The 27,574-nt window shown below is 43.6% G+C and overlaps 1 protein-coding gene and 1 long non-coding RNA gene across 3 annotated transcripts in view; one reads left to right on the forward strand and one right to left on the reverse strand.

Annotated features, from left to right (window-relative positions):
• The window catches only part of LOC137531535 (nuclear receptor ROR-gamma-like), a 66,125-nt gene extending 61,004 nt beyond the window's left edge, over window positions 1-5,121 (reverse strand). Inside the window, exon 1 of the mRNA XM_068251454.1 lies at window positions 5,077-5,121. Within this exon, the coding sequence (XP_068107555.1) occupies window positions 5,077-5,083 (7 nt within the window). The 5' untranslated portion in view covers window positions 5,084-5,121. The remainder of the gene's footprint in view (window positions 1-5,076) is intronic.
• LOC137531536 (uncharacterized) overlaps window positions 1-7,615 on the forward strand; it is a 22,720-nt gene extending 15,105 nt beyond the window's left edge. For both annotated transcript variants that reach the window (XR_011023662.1, XR_011023663.1), the window contains exon 2: window positions 7,288-7,615. This is a non-coding gene — a long non-coding RNA (uncharacterized lncRNA). The remainder of the gene's footprint in view (window positions 1-7,287) is intronic.
• Window positions 7,616-27,574: the final 19,959 nt, after the last annotated feature.

The following is a 27,574-nucleotide window of genomic DNA, read 5'->3' on the forward strand; positions in this document are numbered from 1 at the left end:
AGGCTTGCTGTGATAGATGGAACCATGAATTCTACTGTCTACCAAAAAATCCTGAAGTAGAATGTCCGGCCATCTGTTCATCAACTCAAGCTGAAGCGATCTTGGGTGCTGCAGCAGGACAATGACCCAAAACACACCAGCAAATCCACCTCTCAATGGCTGAAGAAAAACAAAATGAAGACTTTGGAGTGGCCTAGTCAAAGTCCTGACCTGAATCCTATTGAGATGTTGTGGCATGACCTTAAAAAGGAAGAAAACCCTCAAATAAAGCTGAATTACAACAATTCTGCAAAGATGAGTGGGCCAAAATTACTCCAGAGCGCTGTAAAAGACTCGTTGCAAGTTATCGCAAACGCTTGATTGCAGTTATTGCTGCTAAGGGTGGCCCAACCAGTTATTAGGTTCAGGGGGCAATTTCTTTTTCACACAGGGCCATGTAGGTTTTGAGGTTTTTTTTCTCACTAAATAATAAAAACCATCATTTAAAACTGCATTTTGTGTTCAATTATGTTATCTTTGACTAATCGTTAACGGTTTTTGATGAGCAGAAACATTTAAGTGTGACAAACATGTAAAAGAATAAGAAATCAGGAAGGGGGCAAATAGTTTTTCACACCACTGTATATATGTCCTCTATAATAAAACCCCTGTGTCCCTGCGTCACGCTGTCCCTGTGTAGCTGGGTCCGTGCTTTTTGCTAGCCTCACAGAGACAGGAGGACGGGGCCAGGGAGCTAGGCAGGCGGGTGTGCGCGTGGCCCGTGTCCGGCGGGTGCACGCGCGCTCATGCGCAGTAACATGTGGCGGCGAGAAACAGACCCTAGAACACGTTTTTAAACGGTCTTGGGTCTGCTAGTATATAATGATTTACATATTAGCTTGCAAAATATATGGTTAAGCAGATTATGTGTTACCCTCCTAAATGGTTAAGTGACTCATATTTTGAGACCCGATTCTGTTGCGTGGTTATATTTACACTCATTCACATCTCAAAATCTCACTAAGACTACAAACTTTTCATGTTGTGGTTTGACATTAAAGACTGTTGAATTATAATGATCATTAATCCACATTGTCTAAAAACGTTGTAACCTGATAAATTGTTATTTTGAACATTCCTTATACAGTATAACAACAACGTCAAGTGACAAAGTAGTGTCAAGATTTGTGGCTGTCAGCTGTAGGGGATACAAATTTGATCATTATAAATAGTACAGAACTATGACAATCACTAGGTTTCTAAATTAAATTTGTACAAAACTAATTGACATGCTGGTAGAATTATATGTAAAATTATTTAGTTTTTACGAATAAAACGTCACTCTACATACTAGTGTAGTTGTAGTAAAGAAACATTTTCAGTACTGTCATTTCATTGATGCGTAGTAGTTTTTCTACATTATGTTGAGGTTGGAAACTTTTCGTTGAATAAAATGGGTCATTGCCTTATCCTCCTCTACTCTTCCCTCTGTCAAAAATGCTACCTGTCACCTTGTACGTTAGTTTGTTTGACAGTGTGTGTTTCAATAAAAGATACAAAGAACAACAAAATACACAGTTTATCTGCATTTAAAAAAAAAAAATCTGTGGATGTTGAAACTGGGTCCAAAAAGGGGTTTAATTCTAATGATTGTGCCATTTTTACTAAAATGCCATAACAAGAAAAAAGCAATAGAAAAATGTATAAATATTTGTATTTATGTGAAATATGTATGCATGAAAATATGATTTTTATTTTCCTACAAAAACATAAAGACTTGTGTATATATATATATATATATATATATATATATATATATATATATATATATATATATATATATATATATATATATTAATGCTAGAATTGTTCAACTTTGCTTCCTATAGCTCTAAACCATGGCGATATTAAAGCGCTCTAACACCCAACATTTCAACATTTTTAAAAGATTGCTTACAGCTTACAAACTATTATGCCAGATTTTTTTTAAGCAGAAATTCACTGAATGGGTTGAACATGACATTTTAGTGTTGCATTTAGCTAGAAATCCAGGTCTGTGCTTAGGTTTAGATACAAATGTATCTATTTACAATGTAAATAAACCAACACCTCTCTGAGAGAGTACAGAGTGCTTCCCAGACAGGTTTTTCAGAGGTCTATTTGCATTCCAAACAAAGATACATTTGTATCTAAACCTCAGCACAGACATGGATTTCTAGCTAAATGCAAAACTAAAATGTCATGTTTAACCCATTCAGTGAATTTCTGCTTAAAAGAAAATCTGGCATAATAGTCTCTAGTCTCTAATAGCAATCTTTTAAAGCAAAGTTGAAATGCTGGGTGTTAGACCGCTTTAAGCAATAAAAATGTATTGTCAATTTTGAAGAACTAATAAATAATACAATTCTATTGCACCTGTTAAAATGGTATTGTTTTTCGACCTTCACCTAAAAAATTATCAAATCAAAGTGGGGTTTGTGTTTGCGAATAGGTGGTTGTGGAATTGCTCCTGAATTTTTTTAAAATCCAGGGCATCCTAAGTTTATTTAAAAACTTACTGTGGCTACAGCATGATTGCAATCATACAACTGCTAACTTATTAACCTTTCAACCACCATTGTGTTTCCTTGTGACCCAAGCAAGGACTTCACTCTCTTAGGCCTTTTTGCAATTTTTTTTCGCAATTCCCGGTGCTTGGGTGGGTGGTGTGTTTTTGTTAAAAGCGCTTTTCCAAGCGCTTTCCCAAAGTGGTTTTTTAGTTCACTCCCTGGCGCAAGTCAGGAAGTGAACTCTTTGACCCGGAAAAGAATAAATACAATGCATTTATTCTTAAAAATGCGAACGCAATTGCTGCACAAATCGATTTTGTGTGCTTTTGTGTTTTTCCTATACCTTCCATTGAGGCAAAATCACCTGAAAACAAGTACAGGCAGCGCTTTGCTGAGCGGATTCGGAAACGAACCGCTCAGATGTGAACTCTCTCATAGGGAATCATTGCACAAGTGTTTTTAGGGCAATTCTGAAAATCACCTGTGCTTGAAAAAAGGGCAAAAACGCCCTTAGTGCGAACGAGCCCTTACCACCTAACTAATAGACATATTTTTTAGAAAAACCCAGTTCAGATTTGCTAGATGACACCTGATATCCCTGTTGGTGGTGCCTTACAAATCACGTCCATTATTAAATCGGTGTAGAGGCAAAAGCTGTTGTCCAATTTAGCCAAAACCATCTGGACTGGAAGCTAAACATCTTTAAATAGCTATAGATACCTGGAAGAGTTGCGGATAGCTTCATTGCATCAAGAAAACAATTTATGGAGATCATTTTTTTCATCTTCCAACTTTTCAGCAAATAAAAAAGTTTCAAAAAGTAAGAGAAAAACGACTGTCAAAATGATCACATTTCTTTGCTTGCTGGTGTCTCAAAATGCATTTTATTGATAAGGTGTGAAAATATCCCCTAGGACAAAATGTAGGCAAAAAAGTGAATTGGATATGGACCAATGGGCCCTATCCAATTCACTTTTCTCCTAAGTTTTCTCCTGGGTGAATCGTCTCATCGTATCAATAAAATGCATTTTAAGCCACCAGCGAGCAAAAAAATACTCTGAATAATTTTGACGGTACTTTTTCACCTACTTTTTGGTACTTTTTCAGTTGCAGAGTACTGAAAAGTTATTTAAAAAGAAGATGAAAAATTATCTCTCAGGAGATAAATTTAGCGGAAAAAGTAAATTGGATCTTGCCCAATATCTCTTACTAGAGGCAGAAGACACTTTTCAAATCTTCATAGGTAAGAAGGAGCAAGACCAAAAGCATATTGAAAGTTTTTTTTTCCCACCGTAATCATTTACAATATTCAATTTGTCAAACTGATGGTTACTTTAGGTCAAGGTATTTTTTCTTTTTACTTTTGTAGGTGAGTTTTGTAAGCTGTGACCTAGATTAAGCCCTGAGACTTTTGGCTCACAAGACTGAAACCTTGAGTCAATTTTATCTTCTCAGTAGATCTATTATGCTGTGTTGTGTCTCAACATAAAAATACACTATTTTAGTGTGAAGCCCCCTCTATGTCTGAGCGATGCAGAGACCAAAATATTTCCTATGCTGTCAGCACAACGCATTTTGTTTTATGTAGCTACAGAGAGGTAGGTTTGTAGTTACCGTATTTAACATCCTCTGTCTTAGTAAAATGTGCAGAAAATTAGTCAAGAGATGCGCATGAAATTGCTCAATGTGCATATTTTTTAGAACCTAAATCCTTTTAATTAATTAAATAAACAGGGAAAGTATAAGATATTCGGTAAATTGACATTATAGTTACAACATCAAAGAAAAAGAAAGATCGATTTCAACTTTTTTTTAAAATACGTTTTGGGGGAAAAGAATGAAGATTTTAATTGATAAACCTCAATAATAAATACATAAATTATATTAACTTGGGTGTGTTCTAATGTAACGCGAGAAAGATAAATTATACTTACAAATTGTGGAATATTTTTTGCAAAAATACATTTTTTAATGTTTTTTTTCATTGTCTAATTTTTAATGACTGAGGTTTACATTTTGTAATGCAATGTAGATGTAAACCCCTATTTCATACGCCTATCTATCTATCTATCTATCTATCTATCTATCTATCTATCTATCTATCTATCTATCTATCTATCTATCTATCTATCTATCTATCTATCTATCTATCTATCTATCTACCTACCTACCTACCTATCTATCTATCTATCTATCTATCTATCTATCTATCTATCTATCTATCTATCTATCTATCTAATTGGTTTTTATATTTATCTACCTGTCTGTCTATCCATCTATGCTAGTAAACTTTTTAAAAAGTTGTTCCTTATTGGATGCGTTTTTATTTTTATATTGATCAGTTCTGCCAAAACGGATCGATTTTACCACCCCAGACCAAAGTTAAAAATTGGTTGTGACATTTACCTGACGGTTCGGTTCAGTTTTGGCATTGTGATAAAAGAGGTACAGAGAAATAATTATAGTAATACATGTGATATTAGGTACACAGAGTGACGGCATAAATGGTGTGCAGAAGTCTAGGCACTGGGTAACAAGGGGCACTTACCTCTCATAGTTGGTCTCTTCTGCTGATCTGCAACTGGGCGCGCTACAGCATCCATCCCTACATGTGGACCACAGATCGCAGGTGATATCCTCTGCTGCCTCTGGCCCAGCAGCCAATAGGGTGCAGGAGGCTGGATCTCCTCACCACAAGCAACCAATGACTAATCACATCTTGAACTTCAGCCGTAGCTGCTGAAATTGTCTGCAGTGCCATACCTGGGACAGATGTGAAGTCCCCTACAGGTGGATCAGGAAACTGCAAATACTGCCGAGGAGAGAACAAAAAAAACCCACAGGTCTCCACAGGCGTTTAAAGGGAACCCTAAAGTGAGAGAAATATAGAGGCAGCCATATTTATTTCCTTTTAAACAATGCATATTGCCTGGCTATCCTGCTGAATGCTGATCCTCTGCCTTTAATGCTTTTAGCCATAGACCCTGAACAAGCATGCAAATCAGGGGTTTCTGACTGGATTAGCTGCATGTTTATTCCAGTTGTGTGATTCAGATACTATTGCAGCCAAAGAGATCAGCAGGACCGGTATTGCTTATAAGGAAATAAATATGGAAGCCTCACTTTAGGTTCCCTTTAAACAGACACTGAAGCGAAAAAAAAATTATGATATTATGATTTGTATGTGTAGTACAGCTAAGAAATAAAACATTAAGATCAGATACATCAGTCTAATTGTTTCCAGTACAGAAAGAGTTAAGAAACTCCAGTTGTTATCTCTATGCAAACAAGCCATTAAGCTCTACGACTTTCAAAGTCGTGGAGAGGGCTGTTATCTGACTTTTATTATCTCAACTGTTACTGAACTATTTACTTTTTCTCTGCCAGAGGAGAGGTCATTAGTTCACAGAGTGCTCTGAAAGAATCATTTTGAATGCTGAGTGTTGTGTAATCTGCACATATTATAGAATGATGCAATGTTAGAAAAAACACTAAATACCTGAAATAAAAATATGAGAATATTTTCTTTGCTGCTAATCTTCTAGTAATTATTCACAGTACACAACCAAATCACTATATCATATTTTTTTTTTCGCTTCAGTGTCTCTTTAAGGGTTTATAGCTCCCAATTTAGCACAAAAATGCAGCGGCAACAAACACAAAGCACTTATAAGCTAGTGTCTGAGGATAGATAGATACAGTAGATAGATAGATAGATAGATAGATAGATAGATAGATAGATAGATAGATAGATAGATTTTTCCTTTTTCAACAACAACAACAACAAATAACATTTGTAAAGCGCTTTTCTCCCATGGGACTCAAAGTGCATGGCTCCGACCATCGTGGTACAGAGGAAGAATTTTATAAGTCCGGAAATGCCAGGCTAAACAGGTGGCTTTTCAGTCTGGATTTTAATAGCTCCAGGGATGGTGCTGTCTTTACTGGGTGTGGCAGGGAGTTCCAAAGAGTAGGGGCAGCATGACAGAAGGCTCTATCTCCAGATTTTTTGAGGTGCACTCTGGGAGTGACCAAGTTTATAGAACTTGCTGATCTGAGGTTGTGAGAGGTGTGGTGCAGCTTCAGCAAGTCCTTCATGTATCCAGGGCCCAGATTGTGCAGGGATTTGAATGTCAGCAGTCCAATCTTGATGAGTATTCTCCATTCTACTGGTAGCCAGTGCAGTGAGTGAAGGATCGGTGTAATGTGACAGTGGCGAGGCTGGTTTGTTAGCAATCTGGCAGCAACATTCTGCACTAATTGCAGGCGACGCAGGTCCTTTTTGGGGAGGCCAGCATAAAGGGCATTGCAGTAATCCAGCCGTGATGTGATGAAGGGAAGGCGCGGACCTGAACTCAGAACTTCCTCTCTGCTCTAAAAGATTCAAAACAGCATAATGACCTTTAAAGAATAACATTTCCTTGTTACAGCTGATACATACAAATCCTGCAATAAATCAGTGTGTCTACTTCCTGCTTTCATGAAAGCAGACATAGGGTTAACATCCTGTGTCAGCCAGCTGACACAGTTGAGAGATCAAAGTATACTTGTGATTAGTCGCAGATGAGGAGGAATCAGACAGGCTAAACTCTCTAAATACATACAGGGTGTATTTCTCGAAGTTTTCCTTTTGTCTTGTGCAAGAGTTCAGGTCCACTTTAAGTTACTGTTGTTTAATTTTATGTCTAGCAAATTGAACCCTGACAGTCATTGTGCATTGCATATAAAGGTAACATGTGCCAGTTTTCTTATCTTGCAGTGGTTGGACAGATCCGCGTCGTGTATCAGAGACCAGATATGAAGAAGGAGAATGGTGATGTGTTGAAGAGTCTAGCTGCGGACTGTGCAGGGAAATGTTCTGCGGGGCTTTGTGGCAGGGCTGTCGGGGCAGTAGCGGATTCGCTTTCCATTTCCTTTGTGTCTTCAGCATCTGATATTTTCTTTTTACACTTCCAGTTCTACTGAATGACTGCAGCCGTGCTTTAAAGGAGAAAGTACAGGATGTGCTACAGAAACGTCCCCTCTCTAATCATACAATAAGACTTATTGCAGCCAGCTTCACTTATTAAAGAGGCCCTGTAGTGACATATAGTAGAGTGCGGTAAATTATTCAGGATACCCACTTCAATGGCTGTTTCAGGAACAGAAACAGGGGTGTAATTAGAAATCACTGGGCCACCCTGCCAAACCTTGGATGGGGCCCAGCCTCTCCACTCTCCCCCCCCCCCCACCCCCTCGCCAAAAAAAGAAAAAGAAAATAAATTAAAAAAGCAGGCCAGGCAGGATATATATATATATATATATATATATATATATATATATATATATATATATATATATATATATATATATATATATATATATATATATATATATATATTAGAAAACAACCACATACTTACAGTGTAGGTAGCCGGGTTTATAGGTGCCCCCAGTATAGCCAGGTATAGATGCTCCCAGTATTGGTTAGACAGGTATAGGTGCCCCCAATATAGGTTAACCAGGTCTATGGGTGCCCCCAGTATAGGTTAGCCAGGTTTATAGGTTCCCCCGGTATAGGTTAGCCAGGTATAGGTGCCCCCAGTATAGGTTAGCCAGGTATAGGTGCTCCCAGTATTGGTTAGCCAGGTATAGGTGCCCCCAGTATAGGTTAACCAGGTCTATGGGTGCCCCCAATATAGGTTAGCCAGGTCTATAGTTGCCCCTAGTATAGGTTAGCCAGGTATAGGTGCCCCCAGTATAGGTTAGCCAGGTATAGGTGCCCCCAGTATAGGTTAGTTAGGTATAGGTGCCTCCAGTATAGGTAGCCAGGCATAGGTGCCCCAGTATAGGTTATCTAGGTATAGGTGCCCATAGTATAGATTGCCCGGTCTATAGGTGCCCCCAGTATAGGTTAGCTAGGTATAGGTGCCCCCAGTATAGGTTAGTTAGGTATAGGTGCCCCCAGTATAGGTAGCCAGGTATAGGTGCCCCATATATAAGAAGCCAGGTACAGATGCCCTGAGTATAGGTTAGCCAGGTATAGGTGCCCCCAGTATAAGGTTAGTTAGGTATAGGTGCCCCCAGTATAGGTAGCCAGGCATAGGTGTCCCCAGTATAGGTTACCCAGGTATAGGTGTCCTCAGTATAGGTAGCCAGGTCTAAGTGCCCCCAGTATAGGTTATCTAGGTATAGGTGCCCCTAGTATAGATTGCCCGGTCTATAGGTGCCCCCAGTATACGTTAGCCAGGTATAGGTGTCCTCAGTATAGGTAGCCAGGTCTAAGTGCCCCCAGTATAGGTTATCTAGGTATAGGTGCCCCTAGTATAGATTGCCCGGTCTATAGGTGCCCCCAGTATAGGTTAGCCAGGTATAGGTGTCCTCAGTATAGGTTAGTTAGGTATAGGTGCCCCCAGTATAGGTTATCTAGGTATAGGTGCCCCTAGTATAGATTGCCTGGTCTATAGGTGCCCCCAGTATAGGTTAGCCAGGTATAGGTGCCCCCAGTATAGGTTAGCCAGGTATAGGTGCCCCCAGTATAGGTTACCCAGGTATAGGTGCCCCCAGTATAGGTTACCCAGGTATAGGTGTCCCCAGTATAGGTTAGCCAGGTATAGCCCGATCTAAAAGTGTGTGAACAACGTCATTTAAACGACTTGTCATTTCTTCTTACTGGGTAATCTCGCTTCAGTACAGGCTGTTATTTGAAAAAAAGGCATATCTGCATTCGTCTATAACTTTATTATTACTTATCGCAATGAAATGAACAATATCTTGTTTTTTTCGCCACCAATTAGGCTTTCTTTAGGTGGGACATTATGCCAAGAATTATTTTATTCTAAATGTGTTTTAATGGGAAAATAGTAAAAAATGTGGGAAAAATTTATTATTTTTCAGTTTTCGGCCTTTATAGTTTTTAAATAATGCATGCTACTGTAATTAAAACCCATGAAATGTATTTGCCCATTTGTCCCGGTTATAAAACCGTTTAAATTATGTCCCTATCACAATGTTTGGCGCCAATATTTTATTTGGAAATAAAGGTGGATTTTTTTTCAGTTTTGCGTCCATCCCTAATTACAAGCCCATAGTTTATAAAGTAACAGTGTTATACCCTCTTGACATAAATATTTAAAAAGTTCAGTCCCTGAGGTAACTATTTACGGTATGTATTTTTTTTAATTGTATTTTTTTTTTAATTACAAAAAAATAAAATAAAATTGGGGAGTGTGGGAGGTAATGAGTTAATTTGTAATGTATAACTAATGTATTTGTATATAAAAAATGCTTTAGGGTGTAGTTTTACTATTTGGCCACAAGGAGGTTTTGTTTATGCGACCTGCAAGCGTACAGGAACTACGCTTGCAGGAAGTTCAGGGAGGCTGGGCAACTTTTTTTTTCACAATGATCGTGCTGCTTCTCGTAGAAGCAGCTGATCGTTGCAGGGGCTTAGATCAACGAACGGGAAAGGTTTTTCCCGTTCATTGATCCCCGGGCGAGCGGGGGGCAGCGTGCACAAGCGCGGGGGCACGCGGACGAGCGAGCGGGAGCGCCAACAGCGGCGGGAGCGGTGTCAGGTACGGATTTCTCCGTCCCTTGGTGGTAACAGGGTGGAAAAAGGGACGGAGAAATCCGTACCGCGGGGGGTAAAGTGGTTAATATATCTGGTTCCATGAAAGAAGGAAGTAAACACACTGCAACTTTACTGCAGGATTTGTATCAGCTGTGACAAAGAAATGTTTTTTATTTATAGGTCATTATGCTGTTGCTTATCTTTCAGTGCAGAGAGGAAGTTCTGAGTTCAGGTCCGCATTAAACAAAAAAAAAGTCTTGCCTAGGCATGTTTTGTGTTGTTATGGTTGTTTTGGTGTATGGGGAGCCCACAGGAGGGTGAGGATTACTCTGCTTTTCTGAGTTAAGCGATAGAAGGTGGTAAAACCCAGAGATGTGTGTGTATATGAGTCACAGGTAGTGAGAGCGGTATATAAGGCTGGCTTACTTGTACTGAGTGCAACTTATCCTACCTACAGCCACCCCAACACCATCATACAGTCTGCCTTCTATCTAGTGATTTTGGCAGCCAAACAACAGAGAGACAGCTGCCCCTTAATACTGAGGATACCCAAGGCTACCTTATACTAAGTAGCTAGAGGTGCCCCCAACTGAAGGGAGATCTCGTCAATGCTAAGAGCTGGGCGAGTAACCTCTGATTTATGCTCTGCAGGGACTCTGCATAGGGAAAGAGGCTCTTGGGGAGGGGAGTGAACCGCCTTTCCGTCATCAGGCGCCTGTAGGCACGAGCCTACAGTGCCTTATGGTAAATCTAGCCATGACCGTAATCATTTAATAACACCCCATTTCCTCTGCATACTGCTAATCCAAACATTGTACCTATATCCAGTTCTCACCATCATGTCAAATGCCTGACACTAACCCTTAGGCCCCTTTTGTGTGCATTGCGTTACCTGGTTTTACCATAACGTACCATAACGCAACAGCAATGCAAGTGTATGAGTAGACTCGCTTTGCGCTTGAAGCTTCCGAATCGTTGCTGAGCCAACGCAAAGTGTGCAATGTGTTACTGTATGAGTCATTGGAGTCAACGAGCGGCGCAGGTATTTAATGGACGGGAGATCGGTGCGTCTCGTCATGGCGCGCATGTGCGGCCCAAGGGAATCCCAGTGACGTACGTCCACATACGTTAAATAAGGTGACGAGGAAAAAAGGGTGCGGAGTGGAGCCGAAATTTCAAAAATTTCCTGATGCCTATTCTTAAGACCTCCTTTCCTAACGCCTAACCCTAAAGCATACATCAAATAAGGGGGCCAGGAAAAAAGGGCGCAGGGTATAGATGGAATTTTAAAACATTGTCTATAACAATATTTTAACGTTTCTTTATCTTTATCTGAGATAGAATAATAACCACTTTACCCCCGCCCGTCCGGATTTCTCCGTCCCTTTTTCCATCCTTTAACCCCTAGGGACGGAGAAATCCGTACTTTGCGCACTCCCGCCGCTGCCCGCGCTCCCGCTCGTAAACACGCCGCCCGCCGCTAGTAAACACGCCGCCGCCCGCTCGCCCGGAGATCAATGAACGGGAAAATCCATTCCCGTTCGTTGATCTTAGCCCTGCAATGATCCGCTGCTCTCCGATGGGCAGCGCGATCATTGTGAAACGATACAAACTTACCCAGCCTCCAAGTACTTCCTCCAAGCTTCCGGAAGGACGCTTGGAGGTCGCATTAAAGCAAAAAGTTACTGTGGCCATCTTGTGGCCAAATAGTAAAACTACACCCTACACATTTTTCACATACAAATAAATTACTTTTGCACAAAAAATTTACTCATTTCTCATTACCTCCCACACTCCCAATTTTTTTTTTTTTTGTAATAATAAAAATTAAAAAATGTACAATAAAAAAAATACATAAATAGTTACCTTAGGGACTGAACTTTTTAAATATTTATGTCAGGAGGGTTCAACACTGTTACTTTATAAACTATGGGCTTGTAATTAGGGATGGACGCAAAACTGAAAAAAATGCACCTTTATTTCCAAATAAAATATTGGCGCCAAACATTGTGATAGGGACATAATTTAAATAGTTTTATAACCGGGACAAAAGGGCAAATACATTTCATGGGTTTTAATTACAGTAGCATGCATTATTTAAAAACTATAATGGCCGAAAACTGAAAAATAATTAATTTTTTTCCCACATTTTTCCTATTTTCCCATTAAAACACATTTAGAATAAAATAATTCTTGGCATAATGTCCCACCTAAAGAAAGCCTAATTGGTGGTAATTGGTAATTGGTGGTAAACCCCCTCAGTGGTGAAGTGGATAAACATGTTAAAATAACGGTAATTAAAAAAGGTGCCAGGTGAAGCCGAAATTGCAAAATATAATCTATAAAAATGAAAACAAACATATTTATAGTCATAATAAGCATAGTAAATATTATCAATATTTTACTACTACTAAACCTAACCCTATTCTCACACAGAACCCTCCCTCTACCGACCCCTAAGCGTAAGATCCCCCTGGTGGTGCCAAACCCTAAGACCCCCCTGGTGGTGACTAACCCTAAGACCCCCCTGGTGGTGACTAACCCTAAGACCCCCCTAGTGGTGCCTAACCCTAAGACCCCCCTGGTAGTGCCTAACCCTAAGACTCCCCAGGTGGTGTCTAACCCTAAGACTCCCCAGGTGGTGCCAAACCCTAAGACCTCACTGGTGGTGCCTAACCCTAAGACCTCCCCACTGGTGGTGCCTAACCCTAAGACCCCACTGGTGGTGCTTAACCCTAAGACCCCCCACTGGTGGTGCCTAACCCTAAGACCCCCCTGGTAGTGCCTAACCCTAAGACTCCCCAGGTGGTGCCTAACCCTAAGACTCCCCAGGTGGTGCCTAACCCTAAGACTCCCCAGGTGGTGCCAAACCCTAACCCTAAGACCCCCCACTGGTGGTGCTTAACCCTAAGACCCCCCACTGGTGGTGCCTAAACCTAAGACCCCCCTGGTGGTGCCTAACCCTAAGACCCCCCTGGTAGTGCCTAACCCTAAGACCCCCCTGGTGGTGCCTAACCCTAAGACCTCCCCACTGGTAGTGCCAAACCCTAAGACCCCACTGGTGGTGCTTAACCCTAAGACCCCCCACTGGTGGTGCCTAACCCTAAGACCCCCCTGGTAGTGCCTAACCCTAAGACCCCCCTGGTGGTGCCAAACCCTAAGACCTCACTGGTGGTGCCTAACCCTAAGACGCCCCTGGTGGTGCCTATCCCTAAGACCCCCCTGGTGGTGCCTAACCCTAAGACTCCCCAGGTGGTGCCTAACCCTAAGACTCCCCAGGTGGTGCCAAACCCTAAGACCTCACTGGTGGTGCCTAACCCTAATATCTCCCCACTGGTGGTGCCAAACCCTAAGACCCCACTGGTGGTGCTTAACCCTAAGACCCCCCACTGGTGGTGCCTAACCCTAAGACCCCCCTGGTGGTGCCTAACCCTAAGACCCCCCTGGTAGTGCCTAACCCTAAGACTCCCCAGTAGTGTTGGGCGAACAGTGTTCGCCACTGTTCGGGTTCTGCAGAACATCACCCTGTTCGGGTGATGTTTGAGTTCGGCCGAACACCTGACGGTGCTCGGCCAAACCGTTCGGCCACATGGCCGAACTAAGAGCGCATGGCCGAACGTTCCCCGAACGTTCGGCTAGCGCTGTGATTGGCCGAACGGGTCACGTGGTTCGGGCCCGAACGCGCTCTGATTGGCCGAACTGTCACGTGGTTCGGGTATATAAATACCCGAACCACGTCATATCTCCGCCATTTCTCTGTGGGTTTAGCTTTGGGTAGGCAGGCAGGGTAGTTCGCTCTCCAGCCACGCTAGCCAGGGTCCCCCCCAGTCATTGTGTGTCGCTGCTGGGAACAGTAGTACACCGCTCGCTCAGCCACACTATATATATAGCATTGTTTACTGCCACTGTGTACCTCGCTCAGCCACGCTATATATAGCATTGTGTTTTCTGACACTCTGTGTACACGGCTTAGCCTGACTATATAGCATTGTGTGTACTGCCACTGTGCACCTCGCTCAGCCACGCTATATATAGCATTGTGTTTTCTGACACTCTGTGTACACGGCTTAGCCTGACTATATAGCATTGTGTGTACTGCCACTGTGCACCTCGCTCAGCCACGCTATATATAGCATTGTGTTTACTGCCACTCTGTGTACACCGCTCAGCCAGACTATATACCATTGATTACTGACACTCTGTGTACACCGCTCAGCCAGACTATATACCATTGTTTACTGACACTCTGTGTACACCGCTCAGCCAGACTATATACCATTGTTTACTGACACTCTGTGTACACCGCTCAGCCAGACTATATACCATTGTTTACTGACACTCTGTGTACACCGCTCAGCCAGACTATATACCATTGTTTACTGACACTCTGTGTACACCGCTCAGCCAGACTATATACCATTGTTTACTGACACTCTGTGTACACCGCTCAGCCAGACTATATACCATTGTTTACTGACACTCTGTGTTCACCGCTCAGCCAGATTATATAGCATTGTTTACTAACACTCTGTGTACACCGCTCAGCCAGACTATATTGCATTGTTTACTGACACTCTGTGTACACCGCTCAGCCAGACTATATTGCATTGTTTACTGACACTCTGTGTACACCGCTCAGCCAGACTATATACCATTGTTTACTGACACTCTGTGTACACCGCTCAGCCAGACTATATACCATTGTTTACTGACACTCTGTGTACACTGCTCAGCCAGACTATATACCATTGTTTACTGCCACTCTGATTCTGCTGGGAACAGTAGTACACCGCTCGCTCAGCCAGACTATATAGCATTGTGTTTACTTCCACTCTGTGTCTGCTGGGAACAGTAGTACACCGCTCACCCGCCACTGTATAGCATTGTGCTCTGTGTCGCTGCTGACAATAGTGGTACACCGCTCACCCACCACTGTATAGCATTTCTGTACTGCCACTGTACTGCTGCCAGTCAGCGTGTACTTTAAGGATAAGTGAAATGAGGAAGAAATCCGGTGAAAGAGGGAGGGGCAAGGGAAGAGGTGTTTCCCCTGACGGTTCACGTACAGGCCACAGGGGAGCACCCAAGAAAACCCACTCAATACCGCCCATGTTGTCCAGGACAACAACCCTCACAGATCCAAAAGAACAGGACCAGATAATTACTTGGATGACCTCTCAAGCGTCCAGCAGTGGGTTAAGCAGCACCAGCACATCACGCACGAGGTCCGAGTCCTCAGCCAGTTACAAGGAGCCAGTGGGCACAAAGCTGACACAACCGGCAGCGACACCATGCACACAACTGCCAGATAACCAGATGACGTTGGAGTGAGCTGCGCAGAGGTTGTTCTGGGGAGCTCTACTCCACGGCGGCGGCCCCCCACAATGACATATGACGAGTTTGAGGAGATGGAAGAGGAGGGTATGGACAATGTGGACATAGACCCAGATTTTGTTTGTGAACGAGAACATCGCCGTCATAGCAGCAGCACAGATGAGTCTGTTGAGGAACCCACTGCTGCAAGAGTTCGCCTTGTGCCACAAGGTAGGCGGCGCGCAATTTCAGGCACCGCAAGCATGGAAGTTCAAGTGAGAGGCAAAAGAGGCGCAAACAGAAATCGCCAGCAAGGCAGGTGCTCCAAAGTCTGGGCTTTCTTTGAAGACTGCACTGAGGATGTTACCATGGCGATTTGCAAGGTGTGCAAGACCCGTCTGAGCAGGGGGAAAAGTATTAACAACCTCTCCACCACCAGCATGAGCCGCCACATTCTATCCAAACATCCCACTGTGTGGGCAAACGCGGCAGGACAGGGTACCACCAGCAACACTGCCTCCCTTGGGTTCACCAGACTCACCACCAGACCCGCCTCAGCAGCAGCAGTAGCCCAGCCATTGCGTGGTTCACAACATTCACAAACATCAGACGATGCTGACACTGTCACTTTCCGGACTAGTGCTCTTGAGGTCTCCCAGTGTTCATCAAACACAACAACCAACAGCCCTTCGGTGTGCAGCCCTACGGTTGAGTTGTCTGTCTCTGAGATGTTTGAGCGCAAGAGGAAATTGCCAGCAAATGACCCCCGGGCCGTGGCAGTAACAGCCAGCCAGCATAGCCAAGGTTCTGGCCTGCGAAATGCTGCCATATCGAGTGGTGGAGACAAACAGCTTCAAGGGCATGATGTCAGTGGCCATCCCACGTTACGTGGTTCCCAGCCGCTACCACTTTGCGCGCTCTGCAGTGCCTGAGTTGCATGAGCACGTGGTCAGCTAAATAACCCGAAGCTTGAAGAATGCCGTTGCCTGCAAGGTTCACCTCACCACTGACACCTGGACGAGTGCGTTCGGCCAGGGTCGATACATCTCCCTTACCGCGCATTGGGTGAACCTTGTGGAGCCTGGCAGCGATTCCTCACCTGCTACGGCGCGGGTGTTGCCCACGCCGCAAACAGCTGCACCGCCGTCCCTCCCACTGGATAACAACAGCAGCACCTACCTCTCTGACTCCTTCTCCTCCAACGCATCTCAAAGCTGTACCTCATCCGGAAACGCTAACCCAGCACCAGCAGCAGTAGGATCGTGGAAGCAGTGCAGCACAGCTGTTGGCATGCGTCAGCAAGCGTTGCTGAAGCTGATCTGCCTTGGGGATAAGCAGCACACAGGGGAGGAAATTTGGAGGGGAATAAAGGAACAGACGGATTTGTGGCTGGCACCGCTGAACCTGAAACCGGGCATGAAGCTAGACACCTGGCATGAACTGGCAATGTACGCAATAGAGGTGCTGGCTTGCCCAGCAGCCAGCGTTATGTCGGAACGCTGTTTCAGTGCTGCCGGAGGCATCGTCACAGATCGGCGTATCCGCCTCTCCACAGAAAATGCAGACCGTCTGACTCAAATTAAAATGAATCAATCCTGGATTGGAAACAACTACGCAACACTCCAGGACCCCAACCAAGTAACATGACCAATGAACATCTGGGATGGTTTAGCGTTTCCGGTCCCTGTTTATTGAACCTCTCATCTGTATTACATTTATGACTGCATGGCGGCAAAAAGCATTGCTGCTATATCCGCACGCTTTTTGTCCTCATGCAAGGCCTGGGTTGTTGTGTCTCAAAAAGCATGGCCTTCTTCTCCTCCTGCGCCTCCTCCTGTTCCATCACGTGTGCTGTTGCTGCTGGGTTAGCGTTGCCGCCCGGTCCCTGTTTATTGAACCTCTTATCTTTATTACATTTATGACTGCATGCATGGCGGTAAAAAGCATGCTATCCGCACGCTTTTTGTCCTCATGCAAGGCCTGGGTTGTTGTGTCTCACAAAGCGTGGCCTTCTCCTCCTGCGCCTCCTCCTGTTCCATCACGTGTGCTGCTGCTGCTGCTGGGTTAGCGTTGCCGGTCCCTGTTTATGGAACCTCTTATCTTTATTACATTTATGACTGCATGGCGGTACAAAGCATGCTATCCGCACGCTTTTTGTCCTCATGCAAGGCCTGGGTTGTTGTGTCTCACAAAGCGTGGCCTTCTCCTCCTGCGCCTTCTCCTGTTCCATCACGTGTGCTGCTGCTGCTGCTGCTGGGTTAGCGTTGCCGCGTGGTCCCTGTTTATGGAACCTCTTATCTTTATTACATTTATGACTGCATGGCGGTACAAAGCATGCTATCCGCATGCTTCTTGTCCTCATGCAAGGCCTGGGTTGTTGTGTCTCACAAAGCGTGGCCTTCTCCTCCTGCGCCTCCTCCTGTTCCATCACGTCTGCTGCTGCTGGGTTAGCGTTGCCGCGTGGTCCCTGTTTATTGAACCACTTATATTTATTACATTTATGACTGCATGGCGGTACAAAGCATGCTATCCGCACGCTTCTTGTCCTCATGCAAGGCCTGGGTTGTTGTGTCTCACAAAGCATGGCCTTCTCCTCCTGCGCCTCCTCCTGTTCCATCACGTCTGCTGCTGCTGGGTTAGCGTTGCCGCGTGGTCCCTGTTTATTGAACCACTTATCTTTATTACATTTATGACTGCATGGCGGTACAAAGCATGCTATCCGCACGCTTCTTGTCCTCATGCAAGGCCTGGGTTGTTGTGTCTCAAAGCGTGGCCTTCTCCTCCTGCGCCACCCTCCTCCTGTTCCATCACGTGTGCTGCTGCTGGGTTAGCGTTACCGGTCCCTTTTCCTGGAACCTCTTATATGTATTACATTTATGACTGCATGCCGACAAAAAGCATGTTACCTGTGCAAAGAAAACAGACATTTCCCGCATTTAAAAGACAGTTTTCCCTTTGAAACTTTAAAATCGATTTTCTCAAAAACTATAAGCTCTTTTTGCTAAATTTTTTTTCCTCTTGTACCCACTCCCAAGGTGCACATACCCTGTAAATTTGGGGTATGTAGCATGTAAGGAGGCTTTACAAAGCACAAAAGTTCGGGTCCCCATTGACTTCCATTATGTTCGGAGTTCGGGTCGAACACCCGAACATCGCGGCCATGTTCGGCCTGTTCGGCCCGAACCCGAACATCTAGATGTTCGCCCAACACTACTCCCCAGGTGGTGCCAAACCCTAAGACCTCACTAGTGGTGCCTAACCCTAAGACCTCCCCACTGGTGGTGCCAAACCCTAAGACCTCCCCCTGGTGGTGCCTAACCCTAAGACCCCCCTGGTGGTGCCAAACTCTAAGACCCCCCCCCTGGTCGTGCCTAACCCTAAGACCTCCCCCGGTGGTGCCTAACCCTAAGACCCCCCTGGAGGTGCCTAACTCTAAGACCCCCCTGGTGGTGCTAAACCCTAAGACCCCCCTGCTAGTGCCTTACCCTAAGACCCCCTTGGTGCCAAACCCTAAAACACAGCTGGTGGTGCCTAACCCTAAGACCCCCCCCCCCAGTGGTGCCTAACCCTAAGACCCCATTTCTCTGCTGCAAATAACGTTGATACAAAAAGGGATACATTTCTAATACATTCCAAAACAATAATTTACGAAATTATAATTCTGGAAACTAATTTCAAAAAAAGGTTAAATTATAATTTACAAAATTATAATTATCAAAACGATGCTCAATGTGCAGTCTGGAGGCTAAAGGGCAACCGAGGTGACATGTGACATGATGAGATAGACATGGGTATGTTCAGTGCCAAGCACACAAATAACTATGCTGTGTTCCTTTTTTCTTTCTCTGCCTCAAAGAGCTAAACATCAGGTATGCAAGTAACAGTTTCTGTCCAGGTCGGGACTGGGTCGGACTGGGTCAGACTGGGTCAGACTATAGCATAACCCTCACTGATAAATAATTACAGACATAAAACACTTTCCTGGAGATTAAAAAGGGTCAATAATTCATAGATTTGAACTCTGGCATACTTCAAGGAAGGTGTCATTGAGCAGAGACAATGACGCAGTAAAAACTTAAAAACTAGATTAAAATATAAAATAAAACTGGGATATCTAAGAAAGTCACTTTTTAGGAGGAGTAGAATTTCTTATCATTTTTTTTTTTTACCTTGGATGTCCTTTAAATATTCGCCAATCATTTTTTGCATCAAAAATGCTATTTTCAATAAAAAAAAAATATTCAATGGTTAATGAAAATCAATATAATAAAGTAACATGAAAATACAAATTTTCATTCTCGAAAATAAGGGTCATATGGATTCAGACTGTGCTTGGTAATGCGAAAATAAACAGGAACTCATTTTCCTCCACTCCATATTAGGACTCCCATGATTCCATGCAAAACTATTGACACAGGAACCTCATCACTATCAAACAATCAGAGAACAGACAACCCTCTGAATATAAAAAAAACTTGTTAGAGACTACTTGATCTCCAGTTCTCCATCTATGTGATCTGGATCCAGAGCCAGGACAAGGTCCTCCAGAAACCAAGGCTGAGACACCAAAGTGCGCCCCTCCATCCCTCCCACCCCAGCCGTCACTCACTGATTGCTGTTGGACTAAAAGGCCCACAAGGACCCCCAACACCTTAATCACTAGTTACCTGGCTTGCAGTCACTGTCATGTATCCCCTTTCCTTATTTCTCTCTGCTTCAAACACAATAGGGAAATAATAGCTGAGTGACTTGTGCGCCCCTCCTACACTGCGCCCTGAGGCTGGAGCCTCTCTCGCCTCTGCCTCGGCCCTGCCCTGTCTAGATCTGGGAATGACATTTCTTTTTAACACAATGGCCCATATTAACTGAAGGTATTTTTCGAGAATATAAGAGGCACTTTTTCTCTCCCAAAAGTGATCCACTTCTCCATGCCTCCCTTTACTCCGTCATCTTCCTATATAGCTGTACACATTGGCCGCCTGCCACCGTACAACTCCGGGTCCTCCGTTCCACGTGGCCTTGTATGTTCGCATTGGTCCAGCTTACTGTTACACCAGCTGAGTACATGTGCTGGGGTCAAGTTAAGCGTGGCGTTACAGTAGCTGCACCAACGCGGACGTACGGAGCAGAGGCGTAGCTATGATTTTCAGCACCTTGAGACAACGACAATTCCCCCACCCCACCTGGACAAAATGGAATGTGGACACGCATCAGAATGTGGGCGTGGTCATGGGTGGAGGCAGATGGACAAATGCTGTTTAGATAGCCACATGTGCCACCTTCCCCCAAAGACAGACAGATGTGCTTCCCTTCCCCATTTAGATAGCCAGATGTGCCCCCTTTACAGATGTGCCCTGCTTTTTCTGCTGTAATGTTTCTGCACTCCACTGCAGAGGGAGGGAGAGAAGTCGGGGCACTTTGGGCAGCCAGTGAGCCGCCTCTCATACACGTGGAGGTGCAGGGGCTGTGCTGAGCGCCCTCACAGTGCTGCGCCCCGGGACTTATGTCCCCCCTTGCCCACCCATAGCTACGCCTCTGGTACGGAGGCCACGTGGAGCAGAGGACACGGAGCTGTACAGCCACAGGTGGCTGCTGTGTACTGCTATATCAGAAGTTGCTGAGGAGAAGAGGAAGTGGAACACGTGGAGCAGCCACACCAGAGTGAGGTGGAAGAGGACTGCGGCGCTGGATGGGTAAGAGCTGAACTGTTAGTGCAGCATAGCTTAGTTGGGAGGGTAGCAGGTAGTTAGTGTAGTGTAGTGTAGAGTATAGTTTAATGTAGTGTAGTGTGTAGTGTGGTGCAGTGTGTAGTGTAGTGTGGTGCAGTGTAGTGTAGTGCAGTGTAGTGTAGTGCAGTGTGTAGTCTAATGTAGTGCAGTGTGTAGTCTAATGTAGTGCAGTGTAGTGTAGTGCAGTGTAGTATAGTGCAGTGTAGTGTAGTGTATAGTTTAATTTTGTGTAGTGAGCAGTGTAGTGCAGTGTGTAGTCTAGTGCAGTGTAGTGTAGTGCAGTGTAGTGTATAGTTTAATGTAGTGTAGTGAAGTGTGTAGTCTAGTGTAGTGCAGTATATTGTAGTGCAGTGCAGTGTAGTATAGTGCAGTGTAGTGTATAGTTTAATGTAGTGTAGTGAGCAATGTAGTGCAGTGTGTAGTCTAGTGTAGTGTAGTGCAGTGTAGAGTAGTGCAGTGTAGTGCAGTGTGACGTCTAGTGTAGTGCAGTGTGTAGTCTAGTGTAGTGTAGTGCAGTGTAGAGTAGTGCAGTGTAGTGCAGTGTGAAGTCTAGTGTTGTGCAGTGTGTAGTGTAGTGCAGTGTAGTATAGTGCAGTGTAGTGTAGTGTAGTGTATAGTTTAATGTAGTGTAGTGAGCAGTGTAGTGCAGTGTGTAGTCTAGTCTAGTGTAGTGCAGTGTATAGTAGTGCAGTGTAGTGTAGTGTAGTGCAGTGTGTAGTGTAGTGTAGTGCATTGTGTAGTCTAGTGTAGTGTAGTGCAGCGTGTAGTCTAGTGTAGTGCAGTGTAATGTAGTGTAGTGCATTGTGTAGTCTAGTGTAGTGTAGTGCAGTGCATAGTCTAGTGTAGTGCAGTGTAGTGTAGTGTAGTGCATTGTGTAGTGTAGTGTAGTGCAGTGTGTAGTCTAGTGTAGTGCATTGTAGTGTAGTGCAGTGTGTAGTCTAGTGTAGTGTAGTGCAGTGCGTAGTCTAGTGCAGTGTAGTGTAGTGCAGTGTAGTGCAGTGTGTAGTCTAGTGTAGTGTAGTGCAGTGTAGTGTAGTGCAGTGTAGTGTAGTGCAGTGTAGTGTAGTGTAGTGTATTGTGTAGTCTAGTGTACTGTAGTGCAGTGTAGTGTAGTGCAGTGTGTAGTCTAGTGTAGTGTAGTGCAGTGTAGTGCAGTGTGTAGTCTAGTGCAGTGTAGTGCAGTGTAGTGTAGTGCAGTGTAGTGTAGTGCATTGTGTAGTCTAGTGTACTGTAGTGCAGTGTAGTGTAGTGCAGTGCGTAGTGTAGTGCAGTGCAGTGTAGTGTAGTGTAGTGTAGTGCATTGTGTAGTCTAGTGTAGTGTAGTGCAGTGCATAGTCTAGTGTAGTGCAGTGTAGTGTAGTGTAGTGCATTGTGTAGTCTAGTGTAGTGTAGTGCAGTGTGTAGTAGTGGCTGGATAGTGTAATGGTTAAGGGCTCTGCCTCTGACACAGGAGACCTGGGTTCGAATCTCGGCTCTGCCTGTTCAGTAAGCCAGCACCTATTCAGTAGGAGACCTTGGGCAAGACTCCCTAACACTGCTACTGCCTATAGAGCGCGTCCTAGTGGCTGCAGCTCTGGCGCTTTGAGTCCGCCAGGAGAAAAGCGCGATATAAATGTTCTGTGTTTGTTTGTTTGTTTGTTTGTAGTCTAGTGTAGTGCAGTGTAGTGTAGTGCAGTGTGTAGTCTAGTGTAGTGCAGTGTAGTGTAGTGCAGTGTAGTGTAGTGCAGTGTGTAGTCTAGTGTAGTGCAGTGTAGTGTAGTGCAGTGTAGTGTAGTGCAGTGTGTAGTCTAGTGTAGTGCAGTGTAGTGTAGTGCAGTGTGTATTCTAGTATAGTGCAGTGTAGTGTAGTGCAGTGTAGTGTAGCTTAGATAGACTAGCTTAGAGATAGCTAAGGACCATAAGACACCCCTGAACTACACCAGGTTTAGTGTTTCTCTATTTTTACCTGATTTTTTACCTCTAAACCTAGGTGTGTTTTATATTCTGAAAAACACTGTACCTTTTTCTTCCAAGTTTTCTCCCAGGAAATAATTTTTTATCTTGTCTTAAAAATAACTTTTCAGCATTTTGCAAATGGAAAAGTACCAAAAAGTAGGTGAAAAATGATTATTACTAAAAAGTACTATAATGAATAATTACTAATATCAAAATTATTTCGATACGTTTTGTAGTTCATGGGCTTGATTCACAAAAGAGTGCTTACTAATACCACGGCCATTTTCAAGCGAATGTTTGCGTTAGCGCGCGATCACGAATTTTTGTGCGAAATGATAACATTTTCGCACGCGAACGCAATTTTTCACGCGAAACCGGTATCATTTGCACGCAAAAATTCACGTTTGCGTGCGAAAACGCTATTGTTTCGCAAGAAAATTTGCAATCGCGCACAATCCGAAAATTCCTGCGAAAACGCCCATGCTATCAGTTACCACTCTTTTGTGAATCAAGCCCTATGTGTATTTTATTGTTTGCTGGTGGCTAAAAGACATTTTATTGACAATATGTTAAGATATCACCTAGGGCACAAGGGGGTAGCGGCACACAGAGATAAATAAAACCACTTGACTGAAATGAAAGAGGTGGCTTACCTCTATAACAACACAGGAGTAATGCAAGAGAATTTATTGTTTGCACTGGCAATCCGTTTCGTTTCTCTATCCCCTCTTCCTCAGGCCATTTGTAGTGCCGAACTACTGAAACGATCACCTAGGAGAAGACTCGGGAGAAGAAAAAAATTGAATAGTAGCCAATATCTTAGATTGGCATCTGAAGAAGCGGTCATGTACCACGAAACCCACATCAGGCATTAGTAAATTTACTGCTATGAAAGGCTTTCTAATGGAAATTTGCCATGCTTTCTCTGGATAGTGTTTTGAAACATGTATCACTTATGAGTCACTTTGTGTCATGATTAAAAGATACATTTTAATGGCAGATATGTAGTTGACTCTCCTAAACTCCACCCCTATTGCAGTAGCAACATTGTTTTGTAATTTTAGAGGGCGGAGTCTTACTTTATCAGGATTGGTCCAAGTTATGTGCATAGCTTAGGCCCGGTTTACACTTAATCAGTTGGTACGTGTTTTTTTTTTCTTCTCCATAGCAGTGCATTGTGAAAAAGATTTCAGTTAAAACATGTTAAGTGTGGAAGGTGCCATAGGAAAACATGGGCATTACTTTCAAAATCGTTAGTCCTTTCAGTTGTCCTTTCAGTTATAACTGAGAGCAATTGATTAAAGCGGATCTGAGTTGAAAAACTAACTATAACAAGTGACTTGTCTATAAATCTTATCTAAAGTTTAGATAGTTTACACAGCAAATCTAGCTGCAAACAGCTTCAACAGTTTATGATTATTTATTCCTGTGATGCAATGAGGGCAGCCATGTTCTGTTTGTGACATTGTTACAGGCTGAGGGCTGGAGATGCTATCAGCTTGCCTGTGTGTAAATTCAGTCCCCTCTCCTCCTCCCTCCTCCCCTCTGCCTCTGAAATCAATGGCTAGTAACACCTCCTCCTCCTGCCCAGACTGAGCTCCCATAAGCCCTTGCTACAGTGCCAAGGCACAAAAGGCGCTGAGGGCGAGGCTTGTTTAGTTTATAGGGAATTAGAGTATTAAAACAAAACAAAAAATGTATTTGGCTTGAGGAATGCCCTATAAACTATATGAAAGGAACACAATTATGCAATCAGTAAAAGTTTATCTCAGATCCACTTTAAGTGTAAATGGGGCCTTAGTGGAATTGTTTTTTTTGAGGGGTAAATAATAGCAGTGAATTCTTTATAAATAAGGTGAATTTTGCAGTGCCAACTGTGCAAAGTCTTTCCTTCATATGTATACAGACTGTATCATATTTAGAATGAGAGATGCACTGTCTATACATTTTACCTACAGGCTGTTATCTATTTATATCACACAGCAGATGGGAAAGTGACAGCGGGGCCAGAACATCATGTCATAAGACATAAATAGTATAATTCTAGCAGACACCTGCTATGTACACTGTACACAGCGCTCTCTGCAGGTGCTGGAAGAGGGTCTCTGGACCAGCATGCTGCCCGCCTCGTGTCCCTGTCACCCCCAGGCCAGGTGCTGCCATTTTCAGCAAGATGCATACAAACTTCACACCTTGCAACGTGTTAACCACAGAGCGATGAGATGCAAAACCCAGACTAACCGCAGATGTGCTCAGAAAAAGCTTACGCAGCAAAGACACAGCAAGACTCACACCGGCTGCGAGGGGACCAAAAACAGCACAAAATTCCCACATATCGCTGCTGGCTGTACCAGGCAGGTCACCATGCTGGGGCCATTCTCAGTATCTGCTCTGTACGGACACGGCACAGGAATATTCCATTTATGTATGCTGGGTGTAATTCTCAGTATCTGCTCTTAATATGTATTTATGGAGGCTGCACAGTAACACTTCTCTTGTCATTTATGCTGGGTGTAATTCTCAGTGTCTGCTCTTATTCTGTATGTATGGACACTGCACAGTAGCACTTCTCTTGTCCTGTATGCTGGGTGTAATTCTCAGTATCTGCTCTTATTCTGTATGTATGGATACTGCACAGTAACACTTCTCTTGTCCTGTATGCTGGGTGTAATTCAAAGTATCTGCTCTTATTCTGTATGTATGGATACTGCACAGTAACACTTCTCTTGTCCTGTATGCAGGGTGTAATTCTCAGTATCTGCTCTTATTCTGTATGTATGGACACTGCACAGTAACACTTCTCTTTCCCTGTATGCTGGGTTTAATTCTCAGTATCTGCTCTTATTCTGTATGTATGGAGGCTGCACAGTAACACTTTTCTTGTCCTGTATGCCGGGTGTAATTCTCAGTATCTGCTCTTATTCTGTATGTATGGACACTGCACAGTAACACTTCTCTTATCCTGTATGCTGGGTGTGATTCTCAGTATTTGCTCTTATTCTGTATGTATGGACACTGCACAGTAACACTTCTCTTGCCCTGTATGCTGGGTTTAATTCTCAGTATCTGCTCTTATTCTGTATGTATGAAGGCTGCACAGTAACACTTCTCTTGTCCTGTATGCTGGGTGTGATTCTCAGTATCTGCTCTTATTCTGTATCTATGGACACTGCACAGTAGCACTTCTCTTGTCCTGTATGCTGATTGTAATTCTCAGTATCTTCTCTTATACTTTATGTATGGACACTGCACAGTAACACTTCTTTTGTCCTGTATGCCCCGTGTAATTCTCAGTATCTGCTCTTATTCTGTACTAGCTGGATGCCCGGCGTTGTCCGGGTATGTATTTGGCTAGTGTTGGCTCTGCCCACTTTTCCTAACACACAATTACTTAATGACCAAGTATGTGAGCTTTGCGGTCTTTGGCATCAATAATTTGCAATGAAATAAAATTAATCTGATTGGATGTGGCTCCACCCCTTTTCTAAATTTGAACCCCAATCACCCAATGGCCAACTGTACCAGGTACAGGTGATTAACAGTGCAAGAATGGCAGCAATTAAATATTCCCCTTAAAAATCAATAGGTGGGTTTTGATTAGCTTTTATAGGCTCCACCCACTTTTCTGAATATTAATCCCAGTCACCCAGTGACAAACTGTGCAAAGTTTGAGAACCCTACCATTAACAGTGTAAGAATGGCTGCAGTTTACATTGGCGCAATGAAATTTGTATTTTTCTCCACCCACTTATTTCCTAACATTGTTCAGGTATGTATTTGGCTGGTGTTGGCTCCGCCTACTATTTCTAACCCTAACACACAATTACTCAATAACCAAGTTTGTGAGCTTTGCGGTCTTTGGCATCAATAATTTGCATTGAGATTAAACAAATCTGATTGGCTGTTTGTGGCTCCACCCCTTTGTCTGAATTTGAACCCCAGTCACCCAATGACCAACTGTACCAGGTTTAAGGCTTGTGCCATTAACAGTGCAAGAATGGTAGCAATTACATATTCCCCTTGAAAATGAATAGGTGAATTTTGATTGGCTTTTGTAGGCCACACCCACTTCTCTGAATATTAATCCCAGTCACCCAGTGACCAATTGTGCAAAGTTTGAGAACCCTACCATTAAAAGTGTAAGAATTGCTGCCGTTTACATTTTCTCAGTGAAATTTGTATTTGTCTCCACCTACTGATGACCCGGCATTGCCCGATTATGTATTTTGCAGGTGTTGGCTGCGCCACTTTTCCTAACCCTAACACACAATTAATCAATTACTCAATGACCAAGTTTGTGAGCTTTGCGGTCTTTGGCATCAATAACCTGCAATAAAATGAAACAAATCATATTGGCTGTTTGTGGCTCCACCCCCTTTTATAAATTTAAACCCCAGTCACCCAATGATTAACTGTACCAGGTTTGAGGCTTGTGCCATTAACAGTGCAAGAATGGCAGCAATTAAATATTCCCCTGAAAAATCAATAGGTAATTTTTGATTGCCTTTTGTAGGCTC

This window comes from Hyperolius riggenbachi, chromosome 9 (genome assembly GCF_040937935.1).
Source record: "Hyperolius riggenbachi isolate aHypRig1 chromosome 9, aHypRig1.pri, whole genome shotgun sequence".
In the NCBI taxonomy this organism is placed as follows: domain Eukaryota; kingdom Metazoa; phylum Chordata; class Amphibia; order Anura; family Hyperoliidae; genus Hyperolius; species Hyperolius riggenbachi.